Source organism: Malus sylvestris, chromosome 9 (assembly GCF_916048215.2).
Source record: "Malus sylvestris chromosome 9, drMalSylv7.2, whole genome shotgun sequence".
Taxonomy (NCBI): Eukaryota; Viridiplantae; Streptophyta; class Magnoliopsida; order Rosales; family Rosaceae; genus Malus; species Malus sylvestris.
Window position 1 is genome coordinate 6,682,346 of NC_062268.1, and position 13,451 is coordinate 6,695,796.

The following is a 13,451-nucleotide window of genomic DNA, read 5'->3' on the forward strand; positions in this document are numbered from 1 at the left end:
CAAGGAGAATTAAAGGACAAAAATAAATAGGAGTGTGCAGGAGAAAAAAGCTGTCCAAAAATCATTCCCCCTTTCGAAAATATGATTTTTTTTTTCTTTGAACTTCAAAAAATGTTCTCTTGTGCGCTTTTCTTCCTCTGTACAGGGAATTCTGGCTGAAAGTCAAGAAGTAGCCATTAAAAGGTTATCAAAAAGGTCAGGCCAAGTACACGAGGAGTTCATGAATGAATTAAAACTTATTGCCAAGCTCCAACATACCAGTCTCGTTAGGCTCTTGGGTTGCTGTCTTGAAGATGAGGAAATGATATTGATCTACGAGTACATGCCCAATCGGAGCTTAGACAAACTTTTATTTGGTAAATACAAGCTTATGACTTATTAATTCTTTGTTTCTGCAAATTATTTTCTATTGATGTTTTGATGTCTATTTCATATCATTAACTGTTACAAGATCAAAAATACATATAGAGGAAGAGACGGGAAAGTAGAAGGGAAAACGAGAGGTGGAGGACAATGACAGCCCAAGCACTCATGGTGACAGCCAAAGCACTCCAAAGCACTCATGGTGACAGCCAAAGCACACATGGTGATGGCCTCCACCCTACCTAACTTAAGCCACTAACTTAACTTTACAATTATGAGGGAACATTATCACTTTAATTATACTAGCACTAAGACTAGACAAAAGCTTGCATTATTCTTCCAACATTTAACCCTACTTCCAATAATAACTTCCAATATTTTCCTTGTGTGCAAATGTCATCTACTGCAAGATGCACATTATGCCCTGTGTCCAACATTTTATCTAAAATGAAAAGAAAAACACTTGCTCATCTTTCTTCGTGGTTTGTCCTATCAGATGCATCTGAAAAAATTGAATTAAATTGGGGAAGACGTTTTCGAATTATAGAAGGCATTGCTCAAGGAGTACTTTATATCCACAAGTACTCGAGATTGAAAATCATCCACAGGGACCTAAAAGCAAGTAACATATTGTTGGATGAAGCCTTGAATCCCAAAATTTCAGACTTTGGAATGGCAAGGATTTTCGGGATAAATCAGACTGAAGCAAATACAAATAGGGTTGTTGGCACATAGTAAGTCTACATATATCTGGGACATGTTTTCGTTCAAGGAATGTTCTATTGCTTACTTCTCTACATATTGTCAATTCATGCGCAGCGGCTATATGTCACCCGAGTATGCAAGATATGGTCATTTTTCTGAGAAATTAGATGTATTCAGCTTCGGAGTGTTGTTGTTGGAGATTGTGAGCGGAAAGAAGAATGCTGCTTTTTATCGCTTTGAACATTCACCAACTCTTGCTGGATGGGTAAGTACTGAAAAATGATTCTAAAACTCATGGTCATCCCTTCTTTAACCCTTCCAAATTCGCAAATGACCGTAAACTCAACATTTTAATCAGGCATGGGAGTTGTGGAAGAAGGAAGAGGAATGGAGGTGATTGATGAATCAGTAAGGGAAACATGCCAGCTCGATGAAGCTTTGAGGTGTATCCATGTAGGGTTTTTGTGTGTTCAAGAAGCTCCAGCTAATCGACCAATAATGTCTTCGGTAATTTGTATGTTGCAGGGCAATGAATCTACATCTCTTCCACCTTCCAAAGAACCTGCCTTTTCAACACACAGAAATTCCAGTCATGTTCGCTTTTCTCAAACGCCTACCATTTATTCCCACAATGCAGTCACCATGAGTTTGCCAGAAGGTCGATAGGCGTTGGAAGAGCTATGACTGGCAAGCAGTTGAGAAAATAATATAGTATATTAGAATAAACATCCCGACAACTAGCAGTTTTATACAAACACTTCGGGTTCAATTACACATTACTCGAGCTGTTTGTGCATTTTATGGTTTTTGCCCATCCAAACTAAACCTATAATAGCAGCATATTAAATTTATGTTGTATTTTTTAGCTGCAAATGTGGGTGTAACCGTACTTCTAGATATGTTCCCGCCACACCTCTTGGTGCAACCGTATTTATATTAAATTAAAATGGAATGTCGCTTGTATCAAAAGAATAAAGAGGAGATTTTTTTTACATATTCCAACTTTCAGAAGACAAAAACTAAAAACAAAATTGTTCTAGAACAAAGGATTTACATTAGTATAACCATAATTGACAACATGGGTTTTCCTATGGTTGGAATAGAAAATTTGACAATCATATAGAATCTACCGAATGCAAGTTTGGCAACTAGAACTACAAGTAAACTATGTGCCCGATCAGTTTTCTCGTCGACGAAGATTCGAACTTGATGCCTCTTTCAACATTGAAAAACAAAATATCACTAGAACACTTGATGCGCCTGATCATGTTAAACTCAAATTTTATTGATGAGAGTATGGGCTGGTGATGATGAGCTCTCGGCAAGCAGCGGGGCTGCTTGGCCTGCAAGAATAAATGGATTCGAACATGCACCAGTCTGCTCAAACTATAGAGGAACTGAATGCACCCTGCAGATCAAGTCAATAATCAATCAATTAAACAAACAGTTAGTGAATATCACTTCGATCTAGAAAATTTAAGGACCTTGGATAGTTTCACTTACAAGCTACAACAACAAAACAAATCAACATAAGAGTGGATCAACCAACGAATGCACCATTCTAGTTGAGTCCGATTACCACCAATGTAAGAGTCAATTTTGTTATAATTAGCACCAGTAAGGACATCAGTTTAATCTCGAACAAAGCTCCGCTGCCAGTTTCGGCATTATTGTTCTCCCCAACCTTGAAACCCATGATTGTGCTGATTCTTTATCGGGACCAGGCCAAAAAACACAAACAGAGAAAGAAAAAAAAAAGGATTAAACTTGTGTTTGAGAGAGAAAACATGAGTATGGTATATAAAAATGTTGTAGGCAAGGTAGGTAGCATTGTTTCTTGTTACTTTTTTCTACCTGATTTGGCTTCCCGTATATTTTGGGTCCCTACGATTGTGAAGTTACCCATTTTGATCCAAAATGGAGGCAGGGTACTTATGCTTCTTGTTTTGGAGAGATAGTTTAATTAAATGTGTCATGTATCAAAAAAGGTTTACTTTTAAAAAACATAAACAAAGTTCATTGAGTGAGTAACGCCACTAAAACTACGCATACAATGCAAAAGAGAACCTCTTGTTTGTTTGGCAGGTAATTCCTGTTTCAATCAACAGAGAGATAATGTGGCTTAGTAAACATTGGATAGATCATGCTTATAGGAGTGGTATTGTTCATTGCTCGTTGGCCAACTTGCTTTATTCCCTGATTTTCAAAAATATTATTGTGGGATAGAAACATCAGGTTAATTATTGTGTGTGTCATTATTATGTTAATTTTGATAAAATTTAATGTATATATGAGTTATACAAAACAACGACGATAATTGATAACACTACGTAATACTCTAACTATGAACATTAAAACATTTCCCTAATATCACGCCGTTCTTCACGTTTTGCATCCACACACAAGCAATCGTGAAAGACGACGACAATTGATTTTGAACGTAAATGATGAAACTGATGACTCAAGGATAAACTGCAGAATAATGGATCACACATAGGCAATCTGTATAGTACCACGTGTCGAAAAAGTCAGCTGAAGGATGCAGCCTACCAACTAGGGGTGGGTTCAAAAAACCGAAAACCAAACCGAACCGAGGCCGAAAAAAACTGAACCGAAAAAACACCGAACCGAATCTGAATGGTTCGGTTTCGGTTTTTGAGGTTCGGAAACCGAACCAAACCGAACCGAACCGATATATATATTTAATTTTTTTTTAAATATTATAAATAGTTTAGTCATGCAATCATAACAAAACATACCTTGTTGCTAAGTTGGTTTCGGTGAACCTTTTCAAGCCCCAAGGCACGGGTTCGATCCTCCAGGATGTCTGAGATGTTTTTTTATTTTTTGGAGAACTTAACAAAACCCTTTAACCCTTTAACCCTAGCAACCATACCCATACCTTTTATTTTTTTTCATTCCCTTCCTCTCTCTCGTTCCCAGCCTCCTCTCCTCCAGTGTAACCCCAACCCAGCGCAGCCGAGCCTCCTCTCTCTCGCCGAGCCTCCTCTCCTCCAGATGTCCGATCGATGCCGGTGCGCAAGGACGACGAGGTCCACATCGAGCGGATCACCCGAGAGAAGGTGAACGGGTCCACCGTCAATGTCGGCATCAACCCCTCCAAGGTCGTCATCACCAAGCTCCGCCTCGACAAGGACCGCAAGTCTCTGCTGGACCGCAAGGCCAAGGGCCGCCCCGTCACTGACAAGGACAAAGGCACCAAGTTCACCGCAGAGGATATCATGCAAAACGTCGATTGATTTCGATCGATTTCATTTGGGTTCGTGTTTTTGTTATTGAAATGAAATTAGCGACTGTCAAGTTAAACACTTTAGTTTTGATTATGCTTTAATGGATTTGGCGTTTAATCTAATCTTCGATTTGAGAAAAAAAAAATTTGGTTCTGCACTGTGATGCTTGCTTGTTCTGCACTCTCGCCATGTCTGCACTGGTGATTAAATTCTGGATGAAGCATTTACATTTTTCGGGATGCTGGATGAAGCAATGAAGTAGCTGTTAATTGTTCTTTACAACCCAATGCCAAAAAGTACAGCAGTATGCAAACATAAGTTCATAACAGAAGGTGGAGTTTAGAAGTACTGAATCATATCACTTGTCTCAGATGTTTGTTTAGGTTACTGGACCTGTTTTTTTCTGTTTGTTTCTCGGGAAAATTTGCAGGCCCACCTGGTTTCATTTCTCTGGTTGTTGGATTTGCAAGGTAAAGTTTTCTGGGTTTTTACTTTGTTGCTCCAAAAGGGTCTTAGAAAGTCTAATTCTTTGAAACATTTATGTGGGTTTTGTTCAGTTGGTGGGTTGTAAATCTTTTATGGATAACATCTAAATTTTCATTTTTTGGAGGAAAAAAAAAAAACCGAAACCGAACCGAAAAAACCGAACCGAAAAAAAAACCGAACCGAAAAAAAAACCGAACCGAAAAAAAAACCGAAAAAAATATGGGCCGAACCGAACCGAACCGAAATTTCGGTTTGGTTTCGGTTTTGGCAAAAAACCGAACCGAAAAGAACCGAACCCAGCCCTACTACCAACAGGCTACAGGGACATGTAATCACGTTACTGTCCGAAGGGAAGCAGTGGGACCAACTCAGTTTCCTCATCGAGCAAAATAACTGAAGTTAACAAGTGTCACGCGTCCGTTAGATAATGACTTATTTTATTTTATTTTTGTTAATTAATGAATAATACAGTTGCTCCGCAACTCACTCTCCTCTTGTTGAGTGATTTGAGGAAGCAGTCTCTTCTCTTCTCACTTGATCAGCCTCTCAATTCCGGTCAACTTTTCCCCAAGGACGATCTTATCCTTCTTCACCAGAGCTTCAAGGGCTTTCAATGGCCACCCTGTAGCCTCCAAGCTTCTGGTGCTCTGTACTATCAGGTTCTCAATTTTCTTGCTTACCATGATAATTTCTTTTCGATCGGTTTGGCTTCTGAGAAAATTAATGTATTAAAAGCGTGAGGCGTGGGCGAGACGTGAGGCATGAGGTGAAGCCTCACATGACCTAAATTTTTTAATATATATACGGAGTGTACACATATATTATATTAAAAAAGAAGAAGATTATTAATCAAGGGGTGTGCTATCCACACACCCTTTTTTACTTCTCACACACCCTTGTTGATTTTTGTCCTTTAATCTTCTTTAATTCATCCAATCTGACGGCTAAAAATTAAAAAGGTGTGTAAGAAGTAAAAAGGGGTGTGTGGATATCACACCCCTTAATCAATAATCATCCCGAGCACACACATATATTATAAATACATATACACATATATATTATATTATATATATAAAATAGAGGATGAAAAGTATAATGAGCACACATATAACAATGCACGTAGACGGCACATACATTCATTATATAAAAAATAAAAATCAGAAAACAAGGCAGAGAGATGATAGTGCAAGGAAGATGTATGAGGTAGTTAAAACCTTACCCAAAATTTGGGTTTGGGAGTAATAATAAAAAAAAATTAAAAATAAAATTCTCTTGAGGAGCGCCTAGGCGGCGCCTTCCACCCACTCCCTGAAAACAGAGGCGGCATCCCTCAAGCCCAGCCTCACAGGGCGCCTAGGCGCGCCCTGAGGCGAGCCTTTTAAAACATTGGAGAAAATGCATGACCAGAAAATGAGTTAGTGTTAAGCGATTACGGGAGTTACCATTGTCATATCTCAAATTATTATTATATTGAATATACAGTTTCTACAGTTAGGTTGAAATATTTTCTATCATAGCATATAAAGACACATTCTTTTTTGGTTTTGGTTATATCTCAATGAAGTATCATTTTCTGAAGGCAAGTCCGGTTTATTGAATTTTTAGGTGTCAATGATGTTACAATCCGACGTGTTTGAGGCGTAGAGGAAGTGAGAACCTGCTTTTGTGCAGGGAGAACCTACTCGTGGAAACTATGATCCCTTGACAGATTCGATGTACCTGAGTCATCGTAGTCGTAGTTTTAGGTTGTGTGTTTTTGTTGTGTCTTGTGTTAAAATGTGTTTTTGAGTTTCAACTATACTCTTATACTTTTTCAATCAGGTGTAGGGTCTGAAATAACTCATAAATTGAAGTGTTGTCTATCAGCTTCATCTCTTGTTACTGGTGGAGACCGGAGTCAAACAACAACACTGCACCTAATCACACTAATCTTGTTTCATTTACGGTTTTGTGATTCATGTTAAATTTCATTTAATTTGGATTGATGCTGCTAATCTTTTTGTTGTCGAAGGATTTAAACAAGATGATGATTGGTGGAGAAAATGGCATGGGGAAATCATTACCTTAGATTAATCATGTCTGGATGGGTACAGTTTGTAGGAATTCAGACCAAAAACAGAGACATGGAAATGAATAAACTTTTTGGTAATGGGAGTCTTAAAAGTTTCAACATATCTTTGTTTTTGTGATTACTTTTGTTAGTTAGACTTGTATGGATTGGAAAAGATTATGAGAATTAACAACATTTAAGCTCAAAACCTCTTGAACCGAAGGAATCATGATCGTAGGTAGCCTTATTGAAATAACACATGAACCATAATTTATAGTAAGCATGAATGCTTAGTTTGGTACATTAGCTTGCAGTTGAAGCAATCTAACTTGAATGTCCTAATCCTAACTCATACCTCCATGTCTTATCGGGTTTAGGATATGTGATGCCTCAAGGGTTTACACATTGTAGACTGTAGAGCATTGACGAATTTGAACAGAACCGTTATACTACCAGAATCTTTGACAGAGGAAGAACAATGTTCAAGCCCTTTCCATACATTGAATTTTCTATAAGTCGTTGTCGGTCCATATGCCAGCTAATGAACCGTAAGAATTGACTTAGTTGACTTACTGATCACCATGAAAAGGGCATGTAGGTTAAGTTCCAGTAACATGCATACGGTAAATCTTTGCCTGCCTGCTGAATGCTTTGTGCAGCCATGGATACCACACCAAACTCAGAGTTTGTGTTCTCCATTATTTTATTATGTGCATTTCTCGAGTCCCATGTTTCCCTAGCAGCTGATACCATCAGCGAAAACCAATCTCGCTCGGGTGATCAAATTATTGTCTCCGCAGGTGGGATTTTTGAGCTCAGTTTCTTCAAACCAGGTAACTCTTCAAACTTCTACATAGGCATGTAGTACACCAAACAAGTAGTATCCGAGAGGACCATTGTTTGGGTGGCAAACAGGGAAAAACCAGTTTCCGATAAATTTTCTTCAGTTTTAATGATTTCAGATGGTAATTTAGTCCTGTTCAACGAGTCCAAATCCCCTGTTTGGTCAATTTAACCTCCTCCTCCGCCACTGCACTTCTTTTGGATACCGGAAACTTCTCGGTGTCCAGTAATAGGTTATCAGAGCCGTTATGGAAATCCTTTGATAATCCAATGCATACTTGGCTGCCAGGAGCTAGAATTGGGTTTAACACTGTTATCCAACAAACCCAAATATTTACTTCACGGAAGAGTTCAAAGGATCCTGCACAGGGTCTTTTCTCGCTTGAGTTGGACTGAACGGAAGCAATGCGTATCTTCCCATACTGTGAATCCTACAGTATTGGATATGCATTGCTTCCGTGACGCATACTTCACCTACCCTCTTTATGATCCAAAGATATTTTCTTGATTCGTGACGCATACTTCGGGGAAAATTCAACAGTTGTCATTGTCGGACATACCGTGGAATTTGGTTTGGTCCCAACGGAGAAAACAATGCGAAGCTTATGATTTGTGCGGTGAGCACCCTCGCCTATAATTGCTTGAACGGTTTTGAGCCGAAGGCGAAGAGAGACTGGGATTTAAAGGACTACCCTGGTGGGTGTTCAAGAAAAAAAAAGATCTGCAGCTGAGGCAATCTAACTCGAACATTTCCTAATCCTATAGCTCCATCTCTTCTTGTGTTCGATACGTGAATCCTCAAGGGTTTACACATTGTAGAGCATTGATGAAGTTGAACAGAACCGTAATACATTGAATTTTCTACAAAGACTGTAAGATCCCACATTGCCCAGGGGAATGATCCTTATATGTATATTCTCATCCCTACCTAGCATGAGGTCTTTTGGGAACTCACTGGCTTCAGGTTCCATTGGAACTTCGAAATTAAGCGAGTAGCGCGCGAGGTCAATCCCATGATGGGGCGACTGGGAAGTTCTCGTGTGAGTTCTCAAAAACAAAACCATGAGGACGTGGTAGGGATCTAAAACGGACAATATCGTATTACGGTGGTGGAGCGGGCCTGGAATGTGGTGGACCCCCGGGCCGGGATGTGACAAAGACTTTGTTCATATGCCAGCTAATGACAGAATGTGAAGGGTTGAATAGTTGATTTAGTTGACTTGCAATGACCACCATGAAAAGGGCATATAGGTTGAGTACAGTAACATGCACACGGTAAATCTTTGCCCACCTGCTGAATTCTTTGTGCAGCCATGGATACCAAACCAAACTCAGAGTTCGTGTTCTCCATTATTTTATTATGTGTATTTCTCAAGTCCAATGTTTACCTAGCAGCTGAAACTATCGGTGAAAACCAATCTCTATCTGGCCATCAAACCATTGTGTCTGCAGGTGGGATTTTTGAGTTAGGTTTCTTCAAACCTGGTCAGCTTTCAAACTACTATATAGGCATATGGTACTCCAAGCAAGTAGTATCTGAGATGACCGTTGTTTGGGTAGCAAATAGGGAAATACCAGTATCTGATAGATTTTCTTCGGTCTTGAGCATCTTAGATGGTAATTTAGTTCTCTTGAACCAGTCCAAAACCCTGGTTTGGTCAACAAATTTAAACTCCACCACCACTTCTGGTTCTGTACAAGCAGTTCTTTTGGATAGTGGAAACTTTGTCTTGAGAGCGGGGTCTAGTAACAATACATCAGAGCCTTTATGGCAAAGCTTTGATCATCCAACCCATACTTGGCTACCAGGAGGTAGACTTGGATTCAACAAAATTACAAATCATACCCAAACTCTCACTTCATGGAAGAATTCGGAAAATCCTGCACCAGGTCTTTACTCTCTTGAGCTAGCCCCGGACGAAAGCAGTTCATATATCTTATTGTGGAATAGGTCTAAACAGTATTGGATCAGTGCACCATGGAATGAAAGTTCACATATTTTCAAGGTGGCTCCTGAAAATCAAATGTTCAATTATAGTTATGTTACGAATGAGAACGAAAGGTATTTCACCTATTCTCTTTACGATCCAAAAACTGTATCTCGATGCTCCTTGTCTGTCTCGGGCCAGATTCAGCAACTAACATGGTTGGAGAAGCAGTGGACTTTGCTTTGGTCTCTACCATTACAACAGTGTGATGTTTATGCTTTTTGTGGGGCTTTCTCTAGTTGCAATCCCACATCCTTGGACAACTGCAAATGTTTGAAGGGCTTTGAGCCAAACCGGCAGAGTGATTGGGACTTGCAGATTTATTCTGGTGGGTGTTCAAGAAGAACCAGTATGCAGTGTGGGAATGCTGCTAGTGCGAATGGGACGGGTGATGGGTTTTTGGGAGACGAGTTTCTAGAAATACATAGTATTTCATTGCCTGAAAATAACCAATATGGATATGCTCTTGGTATCGAAAGTTGTAGATCAGCCTGTTTAAATGAATGCCATTGCACTGCTTATGCTTATGAGAGCAACAGTTATTGTTCAATATGGCATGGAGATGTTTTTCTGCCAGAGCTTGTAGCAAGTGACGGTGGTGGAAGAACTTTATACATCAGAGCTGCAGCTTCTGACATTAAGAAAAAACGTAATAAGAGAGTGATTATTCATGTCTTACTTGGAGCCGTTAATCTTAATGTTGTCCAAGTGATTTTTTTCTTTTCTTTGCAGGTTTAATTAAGCCGTCCCTTGTGATTGCAATTGTCACAACAGTCACAGGTTTGCTTCTTGTCATTTTTGGCTATTTCTTATGGAAGAAGACAGTGGGAAAGAAAAGAGAGCAAAGGAATAGATATGGTGAGACTAAAAGTAAATTTGCTGCTGGAGGTGAAAACAACGATGCAGAACTGCCGATCTTTGGTTTAAGGGCTATAATAGCTGCTACAAACAACTTCGCTGAAGCTAATAAACTCGGAGAGGGAGGATTTGGCCCTGTCTACAAGGTGACACTTCCACTGTGTACTCTAAATACTAAAACATTTTTCTCCTCATGCACACTTCTTGTGTATTTATGACCTTTGGATTGAATAATTCCAATGAGATGAATCACGGGGCAAAGTACACATGGGTGTGCAGAAGGACAAAAAAGAGTGTTCGAAAATAATTTCTCCTTTCAGAAACATGACCGTTCCTTTTTACTTCTCTAACAATTTCTTCTCTTGTGCGATTTTCTTCCTCTATGCAGGGAATTTTGGCTGAAAATCAAGAAGTAGCCATAAAAAGGTTATCAAAAAAGTCAGGTCAAGGACAACAGGAGTTCATGAATGAGTTAAAACTTATTGCCAAGCTCCAACATACCAATCTCGTTAGGCTCTTGGGTTGCTGTCTTGAAGAGGAGGAAATGATATTGATCTACGAGTACATGCCCAATCGGAGCTTGGACAAACTTTTGTTTGGTATATATATGCTAATGACTTATGATTCTTTCTGCAAATATATTGCTTTCCTTGTGTTTAAATGCCGTGTACTGCAAGATCAAATGCACTGTGTCCAACATTTTATCTAAAATGAAAAGAAAAACATTTGCTCATTTTTCTTCATGGTTTGTCCAATCAGATGCATCTGAAAAAAGAGAATTAGATTGGGGAAGACGTTTTCGAATTATAGAAGGCATTGCTCAAGGAGTACTTTATATCCACAAGTACTCGAGATTGAAAATCATCCACAGGGACCTAAAAGCAAGTAACATACTGTTGGATAGAGCCTTGAATCCCAAAATTTCAGACTTTGGAATGGCAAGGATTTTCGGGATAAACCAGACTGAAGCAAATACCAATAGGGTTGTTGGCACATAGTAAGTCTACATATACCTGTCACATGTTTTCATTCAAGTAATGTTCTATTGCTTACTTCTATACATACTGTCAATTCATGTGCAGCGGTTACATGTCACCCGAATATGCAAGATATGGTCATTTCTCTGAGAAATTAGATGTATTCAGCTTCGGAGTGTTATTGTTGGAGATTGTAAGCGGAAAGAAAAATGCTGCTTTTTATCGCTTTGAACATTCACCAACTCTTGCTGGATGGGTAAGTACTTAAAAATTATTCTTGCTCACAATCATTCTGTCTTTAAGCCTTCCAAATTCGCAAATGACCGTAAATTCAACATTTTAATTAGGCATGGGAGTTGTGGAAAGAAGGAAGAGGAATGGAGGTGATCGATGAATCGGTAAGGGAAACGTGCCACCTCGATGAAGCTTTGAAGTGTATCCATGTAGGGTTTTTGTGTGTTCAAGAAGCTCCAGCTGATCGACCAACAATGTCTTCGGTAATTCATATGTTGCAGGGCAATGAATCTACGTCTCTTCCACCTTCCAAAGAACCTACCTTTTCAACACAGAGAAATTCCAATCCTGTTCGCTCTTCTGAAATGCCTACCATTTTTTCTCACAACTCAGTCACCATGAGTTTGCCAGAAGGTCGGTAGGGGTTGAAAGAACAGTGGCTAGCAAGCAGTTGAGAAAATAGTGTATTAAATTAGAAAAAAAGACATTGCGACAAATATGTTTATACGAACACTTCAAGGGTTCAATTGGAGAAATAAAAGTCCCCTCAGCTGTGAGGTTGAGTCTCTTAGAAAGCATACACCGAAAGAGAAATGAATTACTGGTGTTTGTGTTTAATGGTTTATGCCCATCCAGACTAAACCTATAATAGCACCAGATTAAACTTATGTTAAAGTGTTTTTCAGCTGCAAATATGGGCATAGCCATATTTCAAGTTATGTTCCCACCCCACCCCTTGGTGCAAACCAATTTATATTAATATAAAATAGAATGTTGTTTGTATGAAAAGAAAAAAGAGGAGATTTTTTTACATTTTTCAACTTTCAAAAGACAAAAAATAAGAACAAAATTAGTATAGAACAGAGGATTTTACATTAGTATATCCATAATTGAAGGATTTAAGCCCTTTCCATACATTGATTTTTTCTACAAAGACTTGGTCCATATGGCAGCTAATAAACAATCTGTGAAGGTTGAATAGTTGACTTAGTTGACTTGCAAGCAGGCGAGAATATCTATCTATATATGGTTAAGCGAGAGTCTCACGAATGGCGACAAAATTTTGGAGTCACCCCATTCAAAACCTGTCCAAAATAATATATCAAATCATGCAATGATAATTTGGTAATTTAGTCATAATAAAATATAAAGTAATGGGTTGTTGGACAAAAAAATAAGATTAAAAAAATGTAAGGGGTTCCATCCCTCCCCCCCCCCCCCGGCGCGTCTCATCTCTCATCCCTCATTAGAGGTGGGCACTTAGAACCAAAAACCAAACTAAAACACGAACCAAATCGAACCGCACCGAACGGTTTGGGTTTGCGGTTTTTGAACGGTTTCGGTTTTGAAACCGAACCGCAACATAGAAAACAGTTTGGTTTCGGTTTTGACTTTTGAAAACTGCACCGAAACCGAACCGCACCACAAATATTAATAAACATTTAATTAAATGTCCATATTAAATTTCATGTTTTAATTGGTTGTTTATTAAAATCCATGCACTTAGTACGGACTCAACCACACTAGAATATCATCATTCATCACTTTCTTTCGTTCATTAACTTGAAGGACCTTTGTTATTTTATACCATCACACACACACACACATATATGTACAAGGGTGGAATAATCTTGTTATCAAGAGTCGAACAATGATCTAATGAAGTCCACTCATTTGAAGCATGATATCACATATT

At 38.9% G+C, this 13,451-nt stretch overlaps 3 protein-coding genes, 2 long non-coding RNA genes and 1 other non-coding gene across 13 annotated transcripts in view; 4 read left to right on the forward strand and 2 right to left on the reverse strand.

The window, feature by feature from the left end:
• The window catches only part of LOC126582590 (receptor-like serine/threonine-protein kinase SD1-8), a 39,546-nt gene extending 27,123 nt beyond the window's left edge, over positions 1–12,423 (forward strand). The window contains exons 2-7 of one of the 4 annotated variants that reach the window (XM_050246741.1): positions 9,169–10,335; positions 10,419–10,690; positions 10,933–11,143; positions 11,304–11,541; positions 11,627–11,777; positions 11,869–12,423. In XM_050246741.1, the coding sequence (XP_050102698.1) occupies positions 9,169–10,335; positions 10,419–10,690; positions 10,933–11,143; positions 11,304–11,541; positions 11,627–11,777; positions 11,869–12,177 (2,348 nt within the window). In that variant the 3' untranslated portion in view covers positions 12,178–12,423. Of the gene's footprint in view, positions 1–1,426; positions 1,508–1,618; positions 2,061–9,168; positions 10,336–10,418; positions 10,691–10,932; positions 11,144–11,303; positions 11,542–11,626; positions 11,778–11,868 lie in introns of those variants that run through there. The other 3 variants (XM_050246740.1, XM_050246739.1, XM_050246742.1) reach the window with 3 other exon arrangements.
• The window catches only part of LOC126582591 (cysteine-rich receptor-like protein kinase 44), a 106,699-nt gene that overhangs the window by 50,498 nt on the left and 42,750 nt on the right, over positions 1–13,451 (forward strand). The gene's annotated exons all lie outside the window — the stretch shown is intronic.
• The window catches only part of LOC126582601 (uncharacterized), a 72,968-nt gene that overhangs the window by 19,735 nt on the left and 39,782 nt on the right, over positions 1–13,451 (reverse strand). The gene's annotated exons all lie outside the window — the stretch shown is intronic.
• LOC126582604 (uncharacterized) lies at positions 2,189–3,020 on the reverse strand. Its single transcript, XR_007609559.1, has 3 exons — positions 2,923–3,020; positions 2,572–2,777; positions 2,189–2,476 (listed from the first exon to the last, which is right to left on the reverse strand). It is a non-coding gene; the product is annotated as an uncharacterized LOC126582604 (long non-coding RNA).
• LOC126582600 (60S ribosomal protein L26-1-like) lies at positions 3,892–4,441 on the forward strand. Its single transcript, XM_050246764.1, has 2 exons — positions 3,892–4,003; positions 4,048–4,441. Exons 1-2 carry the CDS (start codon positions 3,892–3,894, stop codon positions 4,326–4,328), a joined length of 393 nt encoding a protein of 130 aa, XP_050102721.1. The 3' UTR covers positions 4,329–4,441.
• LOC126584066 (small nucleolar RNA snoR97) lies at positions 6,615–6,723 on the forward strand. Its single transcript, XR_007609983.1, has one exon. It is a non-coding gene; the product is annotated as a small nucleolar RNA snoR97 (small nucleolar RNA).

Bases quoted from the DNA above. Each gene is read 5' to 3' on its own strand.
- LOC126582600 (XM_050246764.1), top strand. From the start codon at position 3,892: ATGTCTGAGATGTTTTTTTATTTTTTGGAGAACTTAACAAAACCCTTT. The intron at 4,004-4,047 runs GTTCCCAGCCTC...AACCCAGCGCAG, and splicing joins TCATTCCCTTCCTCTCTCTC to CCGAGCCTCCTCTCTCTCGC.